A 23,523-nucleotide genomic window follows, 5' to 3' on the forward strand; every position below is an offset into this window, starting at 1 on the left:
TTCCTTCTATCAAAGAGAACTCTACAGATGCCTTTCAAACATTTCAGAAACAGTACCCTCCAAACCACTTTTGTTTATCCTGCTTTGTTTTCTGACAGAGTCTTGCTATGAAGGTCAGGCTGGTCTCCAACTGACCCCCCTCCCCTGACCCCTCCCCAGCCTCCATGGACCTAGAATTTCAGGATCACTAAGTTCGTCCAAATCATTTTATGGTGTCTCTGGGGACACATCAATAAATCAATTAACCAATAAAACCTGTTTTACGGGTTTACACACAAGAAGTCTCCGTAAATCCTAAGCAACAGGTTCATATCAGCCTTTGTGGCCCCACTCTAGACTTAACCAGTCAGACTACCTAAGAGGTGAGGTACAAGATCTGAATTTGAAAACCTTGTTTTCCTCTAAGAAGCCCTTACTTCTACGTGGATTGACATTCCAAGAGGCACCAACTCTCAAATAAGACATTTCAACTATCAGTCTTACTTCTAATGGGTACACCGTTGTGTTTCCTATTAGAAGAGAACGACAGGGGCACAGCGACTGGAACATGGTACGTAACAAATGTGTTTCCCATCCTGCAATTACACTCTGGTATTCAACGATTCTCAAAATCAGGCATGCCACGTTTTCTAAGGAGCGTAGTGTTGTTCCGAGTGGAACAGAGGCGGCTGCTTACTTGAGGCCTGGATGGTTCCAGTTAGCAGAAAAGTGCTGAAAGCAGTAAGAGGCCCGACAGTTCTGGCGAGCAAGAAGGGGTCGGAACCTCCCACCGCGACCGCACGCCGTCCCGCAGGCTCCCGCGGCTCCGGAGGCTCAGGGTGGCCACCACAAACTCCCAGCCCAGGACACTCAGGACACCGGGCACGGGCAAGGACGTAGACTGAAGACAAGCCTGGGCCCTAACCCTAACTCCGGCCGTAGTTCACCCACGCCTCGGCCACGAAGAAGCCTGGTTTCGCCTACCGGCGCGGACCCAGGCCGCACTCACCTACCAGAGCGCGGGAGGCGAGCCTCCCTCACCCCCGCGGCGTCTAAGTCAAACCGCCGCCGCCGCCGCCAAGGCCACTCGCTCTTAAAAAAATAGGAAAGAAAGAGAGAAAGAACAACGGCTTCAAGCAAGCAACCAGACTTTGCTTTTGTATTCCTTTTGACCCTTCGGGGCTTCCTGTTCCTCACCGCCACAACAAATTCCCACCCCGCTTCCGGCAGCGTAGACCAATCAACAGCTCCCTCCCTCCCGGAGCGCCTCGTGGAAATCCGGTGCTCCAACACCGGATGGAGAGATTTGATTGGGCCCTTCGCCCTTCGGCAAGGGGATTAGCCAGTTCATTCCAGGGTGGCGGGCCGAACCGCGGGTTCACGTGACACAAGCTTCGGCATATGATTGGCTGCTGGGGAGAGGGATTGCCACCGAGGAAGGGGCGTTTCCTAGGGGACTGAGGGAGGAGGGCCCGGGCGGTGCGAAGCGGGGGTGGGCCCCTGCGCGTAATGGCAGTGCCGTGTCCTCGCGTCCATCTTTACCGCTCTCCTGGACCTGTCACAAAGGAGTCGCGCCGCTGTCGGTGTCCCCTCCCTCCGGTGGGCCCGGTAGCTAGTGAAAGTCAGTGCCACAGCCCAACCTCGCTGCTCTGGGAAGCCCCTTGGAGACGTGGCCCGGGAGGGAGCCTACGGGCTAGGGACGTCTATGAGGGAAGGGAACAGCCGCTAGAGCCTGGGTCGGAGAGACCGGACTGGGGCCGCGGCCGGCTCCGGGCAGGGGTCTGGGAGAAGGTGGCGCTGGGCAGAGCCTGGGAAGCAGCCGGAACGTTCTCCTCCGAGGCCCGCGCTGGAGGCGCCTGAAGCGGTTCCTGGAAGAGGGTGTTCCCCTTTGAGAAATCTTGACTGGAGGAGGTCCTGGGGTCACCCTTCCGAGGAGACTGCGGCTAACCGGGCCCAGGTGAGAGGCAGGTACCCCCTGGGGAGGCTCCGGCTGTGGAGGGTCGTCGGTCCTGGCTGCTCGGAGCAAGAGGGGTCGAGGGGCGCCCGCCGTGGGCGGGGGAGGGGGGCTTTCTTTCAGGGAGTTTGAGTTTCAGTGGGAAGCAGACTTCCCCTGGGGAGGTCTGGTGGTATCTTGGGGTGGAGAGTTCTACGTGGTGGAGAGAGGCTGTGGAGAGTTCTATGCCGTAGAGAGAGGCTGGAGGCGGGAGCCAGACCTAGCGGATTCTCCTACTCTCGAGGCCTGAGCTAAAATTTGGGTAAAACCCTAGGGAGGGAAGATTTCTGGGCAGCTCTTTCCATTGGAAAGCCTGAGTTCGGGATAGTAAGCGGAAACGGGAATAGCCAGGGTTCTTCCCTCTCTCTGGAGATTGACCAGGTGTCCTAGACGAATGATTCTGCTGCCTCTGGGCTCAGCGCCAGAGTGGGACGCGGGAGTCGTCCCACCAGCAACCCCTGCGAGCCTCCAAATTTGGCATTACTTCCTGCCTGCTGTCTGCCTCGCTTTCCCTCTCCTTACAGGAGACCTAGGTAGAGCTGCTGGGCTGAAACGCTTAGATTCCGTATTTTGTAGATGTCTTGAGTGAGGCTGCATCCCCTGGAGTGTTGTACTTTGAACTTTGAAAAGTTGGCAGTTGCCTGAGTAGCGTCCTGAAGTCTCCCAGGCCCCTCACTTACCATCTGCTTGTCCTTAGTTGAAGTGATTTAACAGCCTAATAATCAATGCTATGTGTGAAAGTAAGGTAGTGTAATGAATTGCTGTTGAGACATAGTGTTTTCTGATCTGTGAAACAGTTGATGTAAGAGATGAGCATAAATATAGGTGTTGATTACCTATTGCGATCTGAGAACCACACCTTACTTAGTGCTTCAAGGTTTACAGCTTTTTAGGTGATGTTACAGTCTAAACTCTGATTTCAAACCCTGCTTCCTTGACATGAAGAGGTTTCCAGTTTTTGTTTGCAGAGTTTTAATTTGCTTTCAACTTCTAATGGTGCTGGTAGGAGTCAGCACTTGCTTCGGGAAATATTTCTCCAAGAAATTTGTTCTCAATATTGTAGGCTCACTTCTATGTACTTCTGGCGTTTGGATGGCTGCAGGTAGTGAACACTATGCTGCCTCCCTCAGTTGTAATTTGTAAATAAGCCTGCGTTTTTCCATCCATAATTCTACCTTGTGGTACCCCCAGAATATAGATTACAAGGCACTTCTTTTGATTTTTCATTTTCTGTTGAGTTTGCATTTCTTGGAGTGATAACTTGCTTTGTAGATCCCTGTTATTATGAGGTTATAATAATAATACAAGAACCTATGTCATGGCTGGAGAGATGGCTCAGCAGTTAAGAGCACTGGCAGCCTTTCCAGAGGACCTGGGTTCAATTCCCAGCACCCACATGGCAGCTCACAACTGTCTGAAACTCCAGTTCCAGGGAATCTAATACCTTCACACCAATGCACATAAAATAAAGTTAAATAAGTTATTAAAAAAAGAAGAACCTATGTCAGTTTGTGACCTTTGCTTAGTGGTACCTGTTAGAGCTGTTTTGTTAGGGCTGGTGTCCCAAAATTTTAGGGATTCACTTGTGGAGTTTTTTGTTGTCGTTGTCTTTTTAAGATAGAGGGTTTTTTTGTTTTTTTTTTTTTTTGTTTTGTTTTGTTTTTTAGTTGACCTGAACTTTCTGTTTTTAATCTTACATTTCATGATTGTTGTTACTTTATTTTATTGGCTGTGGTGATTTTTGTGAGCATCTTGATTTCCGTACCCTGGGTTTCTGCTTAATTTAATATCTTTGTAAGTTCTGCTTTTTGCTATTTTTACAAGACCTTCATTTTTTCTAGACTCAATATTTCTAAGCTATTGATTACATAAAGTAGTCCATCATCACCTCTGTAGATTTTTATGCTTAGTTAGCTAAATAACTTCTTTTAGTAAGCATCAAGGGGAACGAAAAGCTTAGCATTTATGTTTTTATGTACTGAATAGGGAATAAACCATTCTGTCAGCTCTGAAGTGTGGTTAGCAAGGTTAGTAACAGTAACTGTGTTTCTGAAATATACTTGAAACAATCTGTTTAAACTCATGAGATTAAATTATTATTCAAGGAGTATATAATGTTTTTTTCTTCTAATAATGAAGTAAATTTCTTTTTGAGACAAGGTCTAACTATGTTTTCCTAAACTGACCTGCAACTGGTGGGTCCTCTTGCCTCAGCCTCTTGAGTGCTGGGACTGCAGGTGTGTACCATACCTAGCCTTGTTATTTACTTATTTGTTTATCTATTTATTTTTGAGACAAGGTCTCCTTTTGTAACCCTGGCTGGCCTAGAGCTCACCAGGATCGCATGCCTTTGCATCCAGAGTGCTGGGATTAAAGATGTACACCATCATATCCAGTGAAGTCACTTTTTATGATGGAGAATCATCTTGAAGGTTTTAGAATACAGCTTTCTCTGATACTCTAAATCTGTGTAGCTTTAAAAAAAACTATTAGGAATTCTTTTTTCAAAAATTGGCAAGCAAATTTTAAAAGGATTTTATTTTTATTATTTTTAATTATGTGAGTGTGGAAGGGAAATATGGTACATGTGTGCAGGTGTCTCTGGAGCTAGAGGTATCAATCCACTGGAGCTGGAGTGTTATGCAGTTGTGAGCCTGTCATACTCATAACAGAACTTGGATGCTTTTAACCACTGAGCCATCTCTCCAACCCTTATAGGAATTCTTGAAGATGGTAATCTCTATTACAGAACATTACATGGGAATTTTTCTGTATTTTCAGGTTAGATCTTTGTAAAGTAAAACTTAATATTCATCAGGAGAGTCTAAGTGTAAGGGGGAAGTAGGCAGGCACCACAAATGACCAACTGAATCAGTAGTCAATTTCAACCATTGTTTTGTTTGATTGATTGGTTGATTATTTCTTCTTCTTCTTCTTCTTCTTCTTCTTCTTCTTCTTCTTCTTCTTCTTCTTCTTCTTCTTCCCCTCCCTCTCCCCCTCCTCCTTCCTCCCTCCTACTTTCTTCTTCTAGTTTTTGGCATTTTCAAGGCATCCACCATTAAATTGGATGGATTTTTTTTTCTGGTATTCAAATTTTAAAACTGGAAAACTGAATAGTCAGGAAGTAATGAATGCCAAAACCTGGGCCACAGCCCTTAGGAAACTTTTACAACTTTTAGTGGGGCAAAAGAATGAGTATTTTCTTCCTGGAGCTGGAGTTACAGGCACTGGTGAGCCTTGCAACATGGCTGCTGGGTCTTCTGCAAGAGCAGTGTGTGTTCTGCTGCTGAGCCACCGCTCCAAATCCTGCTTACCTGCCTGCCATTTTGTCTGAGCTTTTGAGGACTAGAAAATATTTGAATAGCAAGAAGTTGATGTATTCCCAGAGTTTGGCAAGGACTGACCTCAGCTTGCAGCTTGCCTCCTGCTTGAAATGATAGTATAAGTAGCATAAGTCCATAGGTCCTGTACACTTCAATTAGAAGGTTTGAAATTTCTTACTCAGCAAGTGTATTATTACTCTGTAGTTTATGTTTCAGAGTTGGTTTTTTCTTACTTCTCCCTCCTAAAGAATTAAGTTTCCTCTTCTTTGTTCACTGAATGCAGTATTCTCAAAATATGACTCTTACTCCACCCTTCCTCGTGGGAAATGCATCTCCTTTATTTAGTTCTTGTTGCTTCATCATTGTTCATAGTTACAGATGCCTATGAACTACATATTAATAACTTTCCATGTCAACTTTTAAGGCTTGCTAAGATACTGTATTTGCTACTTCAGACTAAAGCAATTAGAATTTACTGCAATTGGACTGGGGAGATGATTCAGTGGGCAAAAGCATTTGCCATAGAAGCTTGGGGACCTGAGTTCAACTCTCCATAACCCATGTAAAGCCATGGGGTGAATGAATAACCCCAGTGCTCTTACATGGAGATGGGAGGCAGTATTCGTAGGATTTCCAGAAGCTGGCAAGCCTGGTGTTCACAGCAAAACAAGAGACTGCCTCAGACAAGATAGGAAGGAAGGACCAATGCCTGAGGTTATCCTGACCTCCACATATATTCTGTGGCACATATGCCTCTAATCACATGTGAACATGAACATGCAAGATTTTTTTTTTCCAAGAGAATTTGTTATAGTCTTTGGTACCTTTTTCCTCAGGTGGTCTGTCCTAGGACACTTGGCACCAATGCAAAACTTCTCGCCTATCAAGTACAGAATGTGGATTCCTACAGTGGTTTAATTTGGGGTAAAACATCCATCTTGTCTTTTTTTTTTTTTTTTTTTGATTTTGGTCTTTGTTGTTGTTTTCATTAAACTTACTCTTTAGCCTTAGCTTTATCAGTTTAATTTTTAAACTCTGTTAACCTTTCACTGTGTGGTTTTTAAATATCTGAATTTTTAGAAATTTATTTTTGTTCTCTGTATGTGCATATGTGTGTGGAGATCAGAGAGCAACTTTATTTACTCTTTCTACCCTTACATGGATTCCAGGATTCAAGGTGATAAGGCTTGTGTGGGACCACTAAGCTATCTCACTGATCTGTGCTGTGATAATTTGATAGTGTGTTGTAGTGAGTGGCTAGTGCTAATTTATAGTCTTCTAAGAACTTGCCCATACAGAGACACTTCAGTGTGATCAAGTTCCTTTTCAACTAGAACACTGGTGGGGCCAGAAGTCTCCTTCTAGTGGCCCTCATGTTTTATCCATAGGCTTTTTTTAGGGACTTAAGTGTATTGACTATAGCTGTCCTTCATCCCTAACCCCAGCTCCTTTTGCCAAGAGTACATGGACATTTTCTCATCTTTGTTCAGTACCTGATATACATTAAAGATTTAAACATTTTGTAAATATTTTGTTTTTTAGATATTTTACAGATTTTAGAATAAATCCACCTAGGTATTTGTGACTCCACCTATTGGATCTGATGGGTATACAACTGTGTGTACAGTCAGGTATTTTAGACACCATTTTAAACAGATATTAAGGAAATCTTTGCCATTTGTGCCACTTACATATTTGTTTACTTTTCCTAATAGCATAGTTTTTTTCAAAAGAAAAAGTATTTTCCTTAAAACATATGTGTATTTGGATAATGTAGTAGCAACATGCTTCCTGTTACTGGGTCTTCTGGAATGAAATCTTCAAGTAACCAAGAATATTGAATTTGTTTTTCTTCCCTCTTCTGCAGCCATCATTAACACTTACCTCAGTTCTTACTTGGAATTCCCCCCCCCCTTTTTTTTTTCATACTTACAACTTAATCGAAGGCTATTTTCTATTTGTTTTTCTATATTATTCACTTCTGAAAATTCCTTGCTCTAATCAAGGCCTAAATTTCATTTTTATTATTTACTTAAATGTTTTTTGCCTGTGTATATGTGTGTAGTATATGTGTGTAGTGTGTGTGCGTGTGTGTGCGTGTGTGTGTGCGTGTGTGTGTGTGTGTGTGTGTGTGTGTGTGTGTGTGTGTGTGTGTGTATGTATCTCCATGTGTGTTTGCACATGGATGTGGAAACCAGAGGTTGACATTGTTTTCCTTAATCACTTAAGGCAGGATCTCTGGCTGGGCCCAGAGTACATCTGTTCAGCTAATCTAGCTAGGCAGCTTGCTGTAGGGATCCTTCTGCCTCCCAAGTGCTGGGATTGATTGTGGGTGATCCGCCATGCTTGCCCAGCTTTTATGTGGTCTTCAGGATCCACATTCCGGTCCTTACACTTCTGCAACAAGCACTCTATCCATTGAGCCACCTTCCCAGCCACAGTTTGTTGTTGTTTTATCTCCTCCCCACCCCACCCCAAGACAGGGTTTCTCTTTGTAGCCCTAGCTGACCTGGAACTCACTCTATAAACCAAACTGCAGCTTGAACTCAGATCTGTCCACCTTTGCCTCCCAAATTCTAGAACTAAAGGCATGTGCCACTACACCCAGCCAGTTTTATTTTTTAACTCATGTTTTGAACGCTAAAAGGTTTTGTGTTTTCTCCTTTGTGATGGGTCAGGTCAGGATCTATTCTGTCATTCTTTCTGCCATAGTTTCACCTTTAAAAAAAAAAAGATTTAATTATTATGTATGCAACATTCTGCTTCCATGTATATCTGCACATCAGAAGAGGGCACTAGATCTCATAAGGGATGGTTGTAAGCCACCATGTGGTTGCTGGGAATTGAACTCAGGACCTCTGGAAGAGCAGTCAGTGCTCTTAACCTCTGAGCCATCTCTCCAGCCCTAGTTTCACCTTCTTATGTAAGTTTTTGACTCCAAATGTTACTGCCATTGGATTAGAAACTTTAAATATTTTAAGTGAAATTTTTTCCAGGTACTCCTTCAGTTCAACCAGAGAAATGACCTGATTTTCTTTTAAAAAAAAAAAAAAGAAAAATGTCCTTTCTTACACCAACCTCAGCACACAGGAAGGGAATCATCTAGTACTTGTCCCAGTCAACTTGAAGGTTACAGTTTGTGGGATAATAGTCCCCTGTATAACCTAAATCTCAGGTGTTCATCAGCACTACTGCTGACATAGTTTTGGACATTTGAGTGACATATAAAAATAATTATCAAGACTGCCCTTCCCTTTGGGGTAAAGTAAAATTCCAACCAAATCCAATCTGTACCTCTTGCTGTATGATGTTTGCATATAATCTACATGCATCCTCTGCACTTTAAGCCATTTCCACATTACTTACAATACCTAATAAAATATAAATGCTTCATAAATAGTTGTTAATAGCGTATTATTTAGGGAATAATAACCCAAGAACGACCTGTACATGTTTAGCACATTTAATTGTTAGTTTTACTTATCAATTTGACACAACCTAGAACCACTCCAGTGCCAATGAGAGATTGCTCAGATCAAGTAGGCCAGTGGTCATGAGTGTGGGGTAGTGACTTTATTATGTTAATTTATGTGGAAAAACCCAGCCTAAAAGTGGGTGGCACCATTCCCTGGGCTTGGGAGGTCAGCTGACCATGCATTCATGCATTCACTACTCTGTGTTCCTGGTTATTGATATGATGGATCAGTTCCCTCAAGTTCCTGTCTCTGTGACATCCTTATTATGATGGACTCCAGCCTGGAACTGTGAGCTGAAAGACATCTTTTCTCCCCCAGTTTGCTTTTGTTGGGGTCTTTTTTATCACGGCAACAGAAAGGAAATCCAATCTTTTGTTGTTGTTGTTGTTCAAATATCTTTTGTCTATAGTTAGTGAAACCTATGGATGCAGGACCCATGGAGATAGAGGACTATTTCAGACTTTCCCTTTTCTCCTCCAACAAAATAACAATGCTTTAGAACTTAAATACTTTATATAATTTTAAAAAATCTTTAGGAGGCCTGGAGAGATAGCTCAGTGATTAAGAGCATTGGCAGCTCTTTCAGAAGACATGGGTTCAATTCCCAGAACTCACATAGTGACTCACAGCCATCTGGAACTCCAGTTCTGAGGGATCTTGCTTCTGACCTCCTCTGGCACAGACACATGTGGGCAAAACACCCATAAACATAAAGTTCAGGTATTTTGTATTTCAACTGGCATGTATGCTCTCAAAATATATCTGCATTTATCTTATTGCAGTACTAAACAGTCAGTCTTGTTTTCCTCCATCTAACCTCAATAATTAAAGAAATTATGCTCTTTGGGTATCCTATAAAATATTTTCAAAGAAAACTTACTTCTGTGTAATGTATCCTGTATTTTTCTTTTCTTCCTCTGTGGTTACTGCAAGTGCCCTGCTGGAAATGTACCTATCTTGATAGGGGTTGCAGACACAGATACATGGGTTCAACAAAGCTCACATGTAAATACTTAAAGGTTGCATGATACATTTAAATTTAACTTCTAAAAACATTGAGGTCTAACTGGTGATAGGTATGCTGAGTTATTGGGGGTGTTCTAAAGCTTGCAGTTTACTTCAAAACATTTTTTAAAATGTAGATGGCTTGATGATGGATCTAATGATGGACAATTTTGTGATAAAGCAAATACAAAATGTTAATGGCAGACTAAGTGACAAGTATATAGATACTGTTTTCAGTGAATTAGTTCATCTTTGCTATATGCTTGAAAGTGTTCATCATAAAATGTTGGCTGAGGACAATAAGAGATGTTGCTAGAAGCCATTTCGTGAGACACACTATTTCTAGTGAGAGAAAATCACTGAAGCAGTATATAATATGGCCTTTCATGCTGTTTGGTTTAGCCTTGAGAGGTGAAGGGCTAGAAAACATCCTGTATATTGTAACACTGTTTTGGATTGATGTGGTAAAGATCACATTAGTTGGCATTTTGGACCCATTGATTTGTTTTCTGTCCTTATGATCATTCATTTAACCAGCTTCTCCATTCTTGACAGCATTAGAAAAGGAAGTTCTTTCTATCATGTGCTTAATAACTAAATGCAAGCAAATATTTGAAGAGATGAATCACTAATTCCTGGACCATTTGCTAGCGAGGGTTAGACCAGCTGGCCAAAACCTCTGTGGTGAGTTGGCTTTGAGGGTAGAGGCTTACGTTTCTTACTGACGGTGAAACACAGTGCGTCCCAGAACCTTCTACTAAGATCTACTGAGCTTGTTGGGTTTTTTTTTCCCCTCTCAGGAATTTTGAAAACTTTAAATGTACAAATGTAATAAAAATGCCTTACTTCAAAGATAATGTATTTGCAAATATTTATAATTATCATCTTGCAGCAAAATAGTTAATGGTTTTAATTGTCATTAAGATAGTGAGAAAAATATACTAATCATTGATACTCAGTGATAAGAACTCTCTTTGACTCAGTTGAGGATTGCCCCAGTCACAGATATAATGGTTGTATATACTTAAATGACCAGGGCTTTGTTCTTGTTTATGTTTATGTTTGGTCTTAAAATTGGCTTCATGAGTTAATAATGAAAAGATAATGTTGAATTTTATAGGTGTTAAAAGCGTATTGCCTTTTTCTAGTCTTCTCAAACTCTGGATAATAGTACCCAAAAGCAGGATGCTAGCTACTTTCTTTATGATTCTTCACAGGGTAGATCTTATGGAAAATACTATATGGAGCTATTTTTATTGGTTTTCACTAATTAAAGTGTTTCATTATAAAATTTTCATACATGCAGATTGAAGCCCTCCCCTACCCCAACAATTTTGTAGATATGACTGTTTTCTAATGGCTATTTTGGCTGTCATCTCCAAACATTCAAAAACAATCTGTTTATTTTTCTGGAAGGAATATTGACATATTTGACCTCACAAGAATCACCATTTAGTGTTTCAGTTTGTCCCATAATTCATTCAGTAGGTGCCAGCTTCTGTGCCAGGTACTAATAGTAATTTCCAGACTTGGCTGCCATCAAAATTACCTAGGGAGCTTTTAAATAGTCACAGGTTTGGGCCACATCCTAGAAATGTGGATTCTTGACTCTTTGAAGTTAGTATGAGGTAATAATTGTTACTGTCTTCCCTTTTGTAAAGTGTCTCAAGGTCAGATTCATTAGAGTTCAAGCCAGTGAATAGAGCAGAGCTGGGACTTGTAGCCAAGTCTGTCTGACTATGACGTCCATGCACTGCGCTTGTGCTGTAGGTGGCCTCCTGTGCAAAAATTGTAGCTGGGGTACTGTCTTGAAACATGGTCCCTGGCAGATGGAGCACATAATGCCTCTTTAGAGACAAAACAAAGTTGTTTGGAGTATAATTGTTTTAGCCTTATCACCCATATAACCAGTAGTCACAGCTTCCTTGGTGTGAAAACATGTCATGGATGGCTCCCATTTCTAAGTAAGAACTTTCTTTGTAGAACTGAATGAATCCAAAGGAGTTTATACTTTGCACATGTATGTGACAAGGCTGTAAGCCTAAAGAATATGGCCAATTCATAAATTCTTTAAAGATGACTGCTCTAGTTTTTTCTTTGTATGTAAAATTCCATGGCTTTTACCACCTACATTACACCTGGTCATTATAACTTTTTGTTAAGAAAAAGTCTCTAGCCAAGCATTGTGCTACACATCCCTAATTCTAGTGCTTGGGAGGCAGAGACAGGAGGATCTCTGTGAGATTGAGGCCAGGCTGGTCTACAAAGCAGATTCCAGGATAGCCAGAGCTATTACACAGAAAAACCCTGTCTTGAAAAACCAAACAAACAAAAACCTCACAATCCTGCCTCAGCTTCCTGAGTGCTAGAATTTCCGGCATGTGCTAATAGGCCTAGCTTAGAGCATGTGTTTTTAAATGTCACTTGGTCTTTTTCAGAAATCAGCATAATTTATAAAGCCCCTTTAACTGTGTCAAGTTATTTCTGGTTTCTTTTTCTTCTGTCCTTTTAAGCACTGAAAACTCTTTGATTATCTACTCTCCAGAAGGAATTGTGTGCTGGACTTCACAGTAATAGGAATGTCATGTGACTTTTTGTGAGCCTCGTATGTGTTTTATGTTAAAAACCTATTTCCAGCTGAGTCCTAGCATCATGTTCTTACCTATATATTCTGGTACATCCTTTCAAGTATAAGCTTCAAATTTTAAAGGTAGTCTTACTGGTTGCCTTACTGGGGAAACCAAGGACATCTGTGCTATTACTTGGTTAAGCCTCTGCTGCTCTGGTAGTCTGGGGTAGATAATATCTGTCTATTCCCATACTTCCATTCTCCTCTCTGGTACTAGGTAAAATTATGTACACCAGTATATAAATGGTGTGTGTGTGTGTGTGTGTGTGTGTGTGTGTGTGTGTGTGTGTCTGTGTGTGTGTGTGTGTACATGTATGTATGTAAACATTTTATTTGGGCGTTCTCTACAGGCTGCCATGAGATTCTGTTGAGTCTGCCTACCTTTTTGAAAGGTACAGCTCTTCTTTTTTCTGACTTTTTCTTCTGGATGCTGGCCAGAGCCCAAGTGTGCTTTTCTGATACTTTAGGCTTTCTAACTCTTTCTCAAAGACCCTCCCCCCTCCTACCGTGTTTTTTTATATGCCAGTATAATTCAAATGACATGGGTCTTTTTCTTTCTCCATTCTTTTCCCCAAAGTAGCCACTGAGATTTACAGGTTGCCTGCCCTAGGTTTTTTTCTTTTAAACTCTAATAAAATTTTCCTCAAACCTTAAAGAAAAAATAATTCTCATCTCCATTTTTTTGGGGGGGTACTGTTGTTTTATTTTGGGGGTTTTGTTTGTTTGTTTGTTTGTTTTTTGGAGACAGACTTTCTCTGTGTAGTCCTGGCTGTCCTGGAACTATTTTAAGGCTGGCCTCAAACTCAGCAATCCACCGGCCTCTGCCTCCTGAGTGCTGGAATTAAAGACAATGCTCTACCACATCTGGCCTATTGTTGGGGGTTTTTAGATACCATCCTTTTTTGTATCTCCTACTTCCAAGGCTTCTTTCCAGAACCTAATCAGATGTTTTCAGATCACCATTTATGATGATGAGCACCTTGTGTGGATGAGACCAATCATCCATGGATTCATGGAGTGCAGAAACTGTGCTGCCCTTGTTTTTACCATCCTAGGCTCAGCCTGGTGCTTGTCAGAGAGTGCTTAGGGTGTTCCAGGCGGAGATAATCAGTACATTTTATCCTAACTTTGTAGCAACAGACTAATCATCATGAGGAACATAACTTTTCAACATGAATTCACATTTTTCTAAACTTCTTCCTTTTATAACAGAAAAACTTTGTGTATAACCACTTGCATGATTTCTATAAATTCTTCCCCTTCAGAGAGAGAGAGAGAGAGAGGGTGTGTGTGGGGGGGTACGTGTGCATATGCATATGTCCTCTGTAGGTCAGAGCAGAATGTCTTCCTCTGTTGTTGTCTGTCTTACTATCTTGAGAGAGAATCTTTTACTGAACTGGAGACTAGCTGCTTGGGATCTACCAGGATCTGGCTCCAAAGCTAGGTTTACAAGCACATATTGCCATACCCAATCTGGGATTTGAACTTGGGTCCTCATGATTGTAGAGCAAGTATTCTTATCCACTGAGTCATTTCCCCAGCCTGTTTGTGTAAATTCTTAAGTGATTCTCCTTTCGAAAATCAGTGTAGTTTCCTTCATTTAAGAAAAACATTTCATCTTGGTGGTGGTGGTGGTGGTGGTGGTGGTGGTGGTGGTGGTGGTGGTGCACGCCCTTGATCCCAGTGCTCAGCAGGCAGAGACAGGTGGATCTCTGTGAGTTCAAGGCCAGACTATTCTACAGAGCAAGTTCCAGGGCACTCCAAAGCAACAGAGAAACCCTGTCTTGAAAAACCAAAAAGAAAAAAATATAAAGAAAAAGAAAAACATTCCTTTATTGTTAGATAGAAGCTATGATATTTGTATCATAACTTTTTCAACAACAGACATTTGTAATTAGATATTTTATTTGAAAAATAAGTTGTTCCATGTTTAAATAAAGGATGTGTTTCATTTTTTATCACAGAAGGAGCCTTTGAAAATAACTGCACAAATTTGTTAAATGTATTTCTGTAGAGATAAGAACTACATATATGGTTTTTAAACATTGATTAGAACTCCTGTGGCTTACAAGGATATGGTTTAGCAGTCAATCAACTTTAAATTTAATGAGTGATAAAAAGGAATTATTGGTGCTGGTGAGGTGACTTTCTGTGCAAGCCTAATGACCTGGATTCAGTCCCCAGGACCCACATGGTAGGAAAGAACTGATTTCTGAATGTTGTCCTATGGCCTCCTTATGTGTGCTGTGACATGCACTTGTTCACACTCATACACATACAAAACAAGCATGTTTATTTTTTTAATTTAAATTGAATTGTTGATTGTTAGTCCTGTTATCCAAAGATGTCTTTATGGTGGGAACCTATAAAAATAACCAAGGTGACTTTTCATTGTAATATAAATGCTCTTAAAGCCACTCTAGAAAAATTTGAGTAATTGAGTGGCCTAGATCTTCTGTTAATTTCCTTTCTCTTTTCCTCTCTTTTAGAACTGCCAGTGCATGGCCAGCATTCCTGGTGGTTGATAATGTTGGAAACCAGCTGTTCAACTTTCTCCAGCATTCAATTGTTAAAAATGAATAGAATGCAAGTTCAACTCCACATTATGAAAACAGCACTCGGAAAATTGAAAACTATCTAAATGATTGTCTTTGGTTGGGCTGTGTTCTTAGCAAGCAGAAGCCTTGGTCAGGGTCTGCTGGTGACTCTCGAGGAGCACATAGCCCACCTTTTGGGGACTACAGGTGCCACTACTACTATGGGTAATTCCTGTATCTGCCGAGATGACAGTGGAGCAGAAGACAGTGTTGACACCCACCAGCAACAGGCTGAAAACAGTGCAGTCCCAACTGCTGACACTAGGAGCCAACCTCGGGACCCTGTTCGGCCTCCAAGGAGAGGCCGAGGACCTCATGAACCAAGGAGAAAGAAACAAAATGTGGATGGGTTAGTGCTGGACACACTGGCGGTAATACGGACTCTTGTAGATAAGTAAGTATCTGACTTACTGTCGCCACCAGTGTCGTGGAAAGTGTTCTGCCAGGAACCACCACTTTTGGACTCCTTCCATTCACTTAGGATATATTTGCCAAGCCTTGTGCTCCTAGGCCAAGAGAGAATACTTATTTCTCCTCTGATGGTAGAATAAATAAGGCCGGATGTTTTTACTTGCTATCATCTACTCGTGTCTGGAAAAGTTTTAATGTTTTGTACAGAAAACTCTTATTGAAAATATGATCTTAAAAAAAAAAAAAGAAAGAAAGAAAGAAAGAAAGGAAATACGATCTTTATGAGGGAGTACAGTAACCTTGGAGTGAGTTTGTGTTACTTGCTGAAGTAGGAAATGAGGAAATGCTTTCTTGAAGATTGATTGCTGTGCTTGACAGTTTGTTCTGCTGACCATGTATTCAAGATGAGTAGATTACCAAGAGTGTGGCTGCACAAAACTTCTGTGCAAAGAGAATTTTACCTCTCTCTCCTATTTTTTTATTTCTTACTTAGCCTGTTAGATCCATTTGGGGAAATTGTAAGTTGAAACTGCAGGGTACACCTGGGCCTGTGATCTCTTTCTTCTGCTTTGCCTGAAAACAAATCCTCAGTTTAAATGACAGTGAAATTAAAGGATTTGTTCAGACTGGAAAAAAGTTCAGTTTAAGGTTGTTTAGTAAGTGCCTAAGTTTTAGACCATGAAGGACCTAGATTCATATTCTAGCTCATTACTAAGTTTATGACATTGAGCAAGATACTTCTCTAATTCTTTTTTTTTTTTTAAATAAGAATTGTTATTGTTGGAGCTGGAGTGATGACTCAGCAGCACTGGCTGCTCTTTTCAAGGACCCAGGTTCAATACCCAGCACCCACATGGCAGCTCACAGCTGTCTGAGACTGCATTTCCAGAGGATCTGGCACCTTCACACAGACATACATGCAGACAGAATACCAATGCACATAAAATAAGTAAATCTTCTTTTACATACGTAGTAACTTTAAAAAAAAAAAAAGAGTTATTGCCAGGTGATGGTGGTGTATGCCTTTAATCCCAGTACTTGGGAGGCAGAGGCAGGCGGATCTTAGTGAGTTCGAGGCCAGCCTGGTCTACAGAGTGAGTTTCAGGATAGCAGGGATACACAAAGAAACCCTCTCTTGAGAAACAAACAAACAAAAAATTATTACTATTCTTTTATAGTTTGTGTAAATGGTCTAGTATGGTGCTTTATATTAGAAAAAAAAGAAAAAATGCTCAAAGGATAGCAGTCATTTTAAGCTCTTTTTACTTTAAGCCCTGCTAAAAAATTTCTAAGTATTTAATAATCACACTAATAAAAGCAGTTATGTTTAGTTCTTTAAAAATGATAAAGAAAAAAATCACTGTGAACTTAAAATATACAAACAAATCCTTAGAGGTAAATTAGAATCTTCCACACAATACTGAAGTATTTGTTGATCTCCAAGAATAATAATTTTGGGGATTAGGGCTATTTCCCAGTGGTTAGAGTACTTGACTAATAATAATATCCTTTAAGCTCTTAGCTAGATTCTATCTCCAGAAGCACATACACACAGAGAAGACCAGTCTTTCTTTTAAAAGTTATTCTTTGTATTATATAATCATAGTAGAAAATTATCCTTTTCAAATAAGGAAGTAAACCACAACAATGTTAATTAAACACATGGGGGGGGGAGGTGCAGAGTAGATTTTGCTGTATGTTGAAGGCAACTATCTAAAGATATAGAGCAATATAGAAGCCTAAGTTCCAGGTTCCAAGCAAATATTACAAATTTTAAGTGTCCTTGTTAATCAAGGTCTTAATTCACATAGGAGAAGCAGAGGCAGGTGAATCTCTGAGTTCAAGGCCAGCCTGGTCTACAGAGCAAGTTCCAGGACAGCCAGGGTTACACAGAGAAACTCAAAAAAAAAAAAAGAAAAGAAAAGAAACAGAGGGAGAGAGGGAGGTAAGTACTATATGCCTGATTAACAAGGTTACTTTTACTTAAACCTGTCTCCAGAATGTTAGGTATAATTTCTGAGACTGGAAAAATAGGCTTGAACTTGCAATCTCTTGTCTTGGCCTCCAAAATACCTGGATTACAAGCATGACCTAGCTTTATAGTTTAATTTTATTACTTTTTATCATTTTATGTATGACGTGCACATGCATTGTGTGTGCGCACAAAGTCATGTGTGAGTACAGGCACATGCTTCCTATAGATGGGTGTGGCGGTCAGAGAACAACTGGGATATCTGGCCCCTCTACCTGTTTGAGACCTGTCTCTTTTGTTGTCCTCACTGCAAGTGCCAGGTGAGCTGGCCTGCAGACTTGGAGGACTTCTGTCTCTGCCTGTCATCTTGCTGTAGAAGCTCGGGGATTGCTGCACCTGACTTTTATGTGGGTTCTGAAGACTGAAACCCAGGTCCTCATACTCGTGCTTTCCCTGCAGAACCATCTCCCCAGTCCTGTGGCTTGATTTCAGAAGATACCAAAGGATAATTTTGTTAACTTAGATCTTGAGGTTGTTAAGATGAAATATGAATGAGAACTATGAAGGACAGGACAAAGGGTTGTAGCAAGAATATATCTAAATCTGTTACAGATGCAGGTGTGGCAGTTACCAAATAGTCTCCTCATTGTCTTTTCTTGATTGTTTACTTAGGAAGAAATGCAACTAATAGGAGAAGATAGAAGGTGCCCAGTGCCATAGCAAAGAGGTGCTTGGGAAGAGAGTTTTTATGCTGTTGGTTTCTAGTTCTCCACAACTTTTTTTTTTTAATAAATTGCCTAATTGCAGTATGCCTTTATACCCAGGTTTATTCCTGTGGCTGTCTTCAAAGTACCATATTTTGTCCTGTATGGACAAATTTCATATGGTAATAGTTACTTAGGCAAATGCAAATTTCTTATTGCAATGCCCCGTGATAAGTAGCAAGAATATACATTTGTGTGCAAACTTATGTAAAAGTTTCTGTAAAGATGTTAGGCATATGCATATTTGACTTTATTATTGACATGCTGTTCTTTGGGAATATATGAAATAGTTATATTGTCTTTATTTTTTTTTTCTTTTGAGACAAGAGCTCCTGTTTCTCTTTGTAACCCAAGCTGGCCTTTGAACTAAGGATTTTCTTTCTCAGTCTCCTGAGTACTGAGGTTACATGCATGTGCTACCATGTTCCGTTTAAAACATCTATTTATTTTGTGTTGAGGGGCATGGGTGCTCCTGGGATATGGTATACATGTGGAAGATAGAGGATAACTTTTGGGAGTGATCTGGGGGTGGAACTCAGGATATCAGGTTTGCTCAGCAGGCATCTTCACCCTCTGAGCCATCTCACTGCCCCTAAACCATCTTTTAGGTAATAATTAACCCATCTTGGGAACAGACACAGAGGTACGCCAAACAACAAGCACCTAATGAACATCTGAGATAAATATAGTCATTTCCTTATCTCAAAGTTGTTCTAAGGGTTAAATGACATAAGACAATAGTTCCCATGTTGTTTGCTTGTTTTTTTCCATAGTAGGAAACAGAAATCCAGGGCTGAAGAGATGTCTCAGTGGGTAAACTGCTTGCTGAACAGCATGAGGACCATTACCTGGCAAGCTGAGCAACCTGAGTTCTGGATCCCCTGCACCCATGAAAAAGCTAGGTGCAGCTGTAACCCTGGCACTGGGAGAGTGGCAGCAGGTGGATCCCAGGGGTGCTCACTGGCTATCCAGTATAGATAAAATGGTGAGCTCCTGATTTACTGAGAGACACTGTCTAAAAAAATAAGGTGGAGAATAATAGAGGAGGATGACATCCATCTCTGCCCCCCCCACACACCTGTACATGTACACACCCACGTGCACAAAGAAAACAAATCTAAAACTTATAAACAAAAGGTAAGTCCTCACGCAGTTTGAATTATCATTGGTAGAAAATGTTTCAGCACTGATGCCCCCCTAAAATACTTCTTTAGAAGAATTCCTGGAATGACAGTATAAAAATCCATTAGACATTTAATTCCACTTTAGAGAAGTATCTACATTACTAAATAATTCTTGCTTTCATTTTTGGATTCTTCTGTTACTATTTTATGAAGTTTAAACAAATAGTGCTATTTTTTCAGAGTAAATCTTGTAAGTGCAGTTTATCTGTAGGCCCTTGATCCCTAAGTCCTCTGTGGAATTACCATCTCCCATCCTAATATCTGTCTAAGGTAAGTGTGAGGGAGATGTTGGCCTTCCTGGCACATGTCAGCTGGCACTGGGCCTTGAGAAATAAAGCTGAGAACTCTCATCCCTAGTTTTAGTACTGTGCTTTTATCTCAGATAACAGTGGGGTTGTGTGTGTCCCTACCTGCTCATTTTTCTTGGGAGCCATCACAGTGACTGGAAATTAGCACATATGACATACATTTGTTCTTATAGTTGTAGCTCTGGTTGTTTTCCATCTCTTTCCTTAACATACATTCATGTTGATTTCTGCTGTCTATTTTGGCCCCATACTTCCTGTTTAAATTTTATTTGGAATTAAATTCAAGTCTAATGTCTTGAATGTTTGTTTTTCAGTGATCAGGAACCTCCCTATTCAATGATTACATTACATGAAATGGCAGAAACAGGTATTTTAAAGTTTTTGTCTTTAATACTTCCTAATGAATTAAAAGTAATGAAGAATGTAAGACCACTAAAGATAAAAGATCATAAAAATGTCCATTTGTAGCATAGAAAAGGTTCTGGGTATATGGAAGTCCCCTGTAAAAAGTATAATAGGAGGGCTGGAGAGATGGCTCAGAGGTTAAGAGCACTGGCTGCTCTTCCAGAGGACCTGAGTTCAAGTCCCAGCAACCACATGGTGGCTCACAACCATCTATAATGAGATCTGGTGCCCTCTTCTGGTGTGCAGGCATACATGTAGACAGAATACTGTATACATGATAAATAAATCTTTTTTGAAGTGTAATAGGAACCTCAAAATGGAACTGCACATCTCAGTGATGGTTGTGTTTCATTTGAAATTGAGATAAAAAAAATTTATTTTATTGGTGGGTCTTTGTACTTGTCCTATAATGGTGATGATAATTGTCATTCAGCATCCTAAGTATCATTCTAAAATGGAGTCAGGCGCTGAGTTTACATATTTAAGTCCTATTCGACAAATGAGATACTTAAAAGTATTTTAATCATAATCCAAAAATCAAGGTCATAGCTTAAATTTTCTCCAATTAAAGATGCCCTTGAGTCACCAGACACCTGTAACAGGATTTTTGGCTCCATTGTGATGACTAGGGATTTATGATAGTACCCATGTCAACTTGTAGCTTCTTAAAGCCACCGCATAAAGGCCAAAAATGTTTCTTTGTTAATTTGAAGTCCTTTTGTATGTTTCCATGTTCCAAAATAGTGATTCCATTACATAATCTTCTTGGTTTACCCTTAGATGAAGGATGGTTGGATGTTGTCCAGTCTTTAATCAGAGTTATTCCATTGGAAGATCCATTGGGACCAGCTGTTATAACCTTGTTACTAGACGAATGTCCATTGCCCACTAAAGTAAGTTAAATTGATCTTCATGGAATTGTCATCTGTGTCAACTGTGCACAGGTTGAATTATCACTGAAAAATTTGATAGACTTTATATACTTGAGATCTGCATTATTGGGTAATATCAGGAAAAATTTTATCCTCTATTAATAAGTTTAGTTAGTTCAGTGGTTTTTTTTTTTTTTTAATGTTTAAAGTAGAAACATTTGTGTCTTCAAGGACAGTCTTGGCTTGAAAACTAGAAGAAAATGAGCTGATTTTATCTGTCTCTGAGCAACTTCCTCATAACAAAGATTTTTCTATTAAGAGGAAAAGTCCTCTACTGAAAGCCCTTTTGAGTCTTACTTAAGCACATTAGAGGTTTGCATGGCCAAGTTCATGATCTAACTAGGACACAAATGTTAAATTTTCTTTGTTTTGGCTTTTACCTTCTACAGGCTGTCTCCATGCACATGTTCTGTTTTGTTTTATTTGAGACAGGGTCTTACTATGCAGCCTTTACAGGCCTGGAACTCACTTTGTAGACCAGGATGGTCTCAAACTCATAGAATTCTGCCTGGGTGCTGGATTACAAGCATGTACCACCATGCCCATACATACTTTTAAAAATTTGGATTCTGATATATTTTAATTGTATGTTGAAGCCTCAGATGCTTGAACTCTCTAATAGGAAAACATGAACAGAGAGAAGTGTTTTCAGCCTGCCCATTGTCAGCTTGGTCATTACTATGCTTAGAAAGGTTTCCATTTTTAATTTGTCTCAAAAATTGGTAGGATTTGTTCTTGCCTGATACAGCTTTTTGTAAAGCAAGCATGGTTGTACATGTCTATAATTCTAGCACTCAGCAGGTAGAAGTAGAAATTCCAGGAGTCTAAGGAAAGCCTTGGTATCTTGGTTACATAGTAAGTTGGACTACATGAGACCCTGTCTTTAAAAAAATAGTCAGGGGGTGGTAGTGCACACCTTTAATCCCAGCACTCAGGAGGCAGAGGCAGGTGAATCTCTGTGAGTTCGAGGCTAGCCTAATCTACAGAGAATAGTTCTAAGACAGCTGAGGCTACACAAATCCATCTCGAAAAACTAAAATAAATAAATAAATAAATAAATAGGCAAGATGGCTCATGCCTGTAATCCCACCATTTGGAAAGCTAACATTGAGGACTGCATGATCTCAAGGGCAGCCTGGACTATATAGGGAATTACAGGCCAGCCTGAGTCCTTGTCTTGGGGGGAAAGTAGCTTTTTATTTCAATATCACTAGGTCATATTTATTTTTGGTTTTATGTTTTGGGATTTTTTTGTTTTAAGTGAGAGTCTAACTCTGTGTGTTTGGTTTCTTTTTGAGACAGTCTTGCTGTGTAACATAGGCTGGTCTTGAATAGCTCAGTTTAGCTTTGATCTTACAATCTTCATACCTCAGCCTCCTGAGTGCTGAGATTTTAGGTATGTTCCACTATGACCAAGTTACTATGGTTAATCATATTGATATTTGGATGGGTTTGATCTGTTTAATGATTCAAGAGTATATATATTATAAACTGGAAGTGATAGTACATATCTGTAATCCCAGCACTCAGAAAGCTGAAGCAGGAAAATTGCCACAAGTTCAAGACCAGCCTGGGCTACATAGTGAGTTCCAGGATGATCTTGGTATGTATGGTTATATGTATGACTGTATATACCAAGACTCCATCTCAAAAAACAAAAGTATAAAATAAGTATTGTCTATAACTAGTACATTTTGAATAAAATGAAATCTGGTATTGAGAAAACTTAAGGTTGATCAGATATTTCCATCAATAATGGAGTAATTTTATAATTTTATGTGATCATTCCAAGTTCTTTGAATACCTCTTTATAGTTTTGTTTCCAGGAATTCCCTTGGGAAAATAACCTGCAGAGTATATATTTACCAAATCTATTTGTAACTTTCTTAAAGGATGCACTCCAGAAATTGACAGAAATTCTCAATTTAAATGGAGAAGTAGCATGCCAGGACTCAGGCCACCCGGCCAAACATAGGAACACATCCGCAGTCCTGGGCTGCTTGGCTGAGAAACTAGCAGGTAACTCTAGCACACACCACCCAAAAGCCTTAATTGTTTGACATTGAGACATCTGTACTGCAGATCTTTGGGCAACTTGTTATAGCAGCAAGAAGCTGAATGTGGTGGCACACACCTATGACCAGGGCACTGTAAGAGTAGTGGGCTAAGAGTTCAAGGCCAGCCTCCCCTGCATAGTGAGTTAGAGGCCAGCCAGAACTGTGGGAGACCCTTTTTCAAAACAAGAGAAAAAATTAAAAAGGGGATGAACAGAAATGGACTAAAAGAAAGAAAATTACTCATTTAATTTAGCTTTGTTTATTTTCTCAGAGAAATTTAAGATAAATTTGTCATATTTATTTGCTTAAAACAGGGAAAAGGCTAAATTTAGTGTAACATAATTATTATATGCATTTATAGTATGAATATTACCCATTTTAGGTTCACAAATCATATGAGAATATCTCAGCCACTTACTGTACATATAGTGGAAGAAATAATGGATTGAAAATTAGATCACATGGGTGCTGGTCTAGACTATCATGGC

At 40.2% G+C, this 23,523-nt stretch overlaps 2 protein-coding genes across 6 annotated transcripts in view; one reads left to right on the top strand and one right to left on the bottom strand.

Moving 5' to 3' along the window:
• The window catches only part of Psme3ip1 (proteasome activator subunit 3 interacting protein 1), a 33,269-nt gene extending 32,081 nt beyond the window's left edge, over positions 1–1,188 (bottom strand). Inside the window, exon 1 of one of the 3 annotated variants that reach the window (XM_027405647.2) lies at positions 993–1,188. The gene's annotated coding sequence lies outside the window, so the exon portion shown is untranslated. The other 2 variants (XM_027405645.2, XM_027405646.2) reach the window with 2 other exon arrangements.
• Positions 1,189–1,438: 250 nt separating this feature from the next.
• The window catches only part of Rspry1 (ring finger and SPRY domain containing 1), a 45,494-nt gene continuing 23,409 nt past the window's right edge, over positions 1,439–23,523 (top strand). For 2 of the 3 annotated variants that reach the window (XM_027405635.2, XM_027405637.2), the window contains exons 1-5: positions 1,439–1,936; positions 14,895–15,396; positions 19,956–20,008; positions 20,827–20,939; positions 22,871–22,997. In XM_027405635.2, the coding sequence (XP_027261436.1) occupies positions 15,047–15,396; positions 19,956–20,008; positions 20,827–20,939; positions 22,871–22,997 (643 nt within the window). In that variant the 5' untranslated portion in view covers positions 1,439–1,936; positions 14,895–15,046. Of the gene's footprint in view, positions 1,937–6,131; positions 6,220–14,894; positions 15,397–19,955; positions 20,009–20,826; positions 20,940–22,870; positions 22,998–23,523 lie in introns of all 3 variants that reach the window. The other variant, XM_027405636.2, reaches the window with a different exon arrangement.

The sequence above is a fragment of the Cricetulus griseus genome, chromosome 3, assembly GCF_003668045.3.
Source record: "Cricetulus griseus strain 17A/GY chromosome 3, alternate assembly CriGri-PICRH-1.0, whole genome shotgun sequence".
Classification (NCBI taxonomy): Eukaryota; Metazoa; Chordata; class Mammalia; order Rodentia; family Cricetidae; genus Cricetulus; species Cricetulus griseus.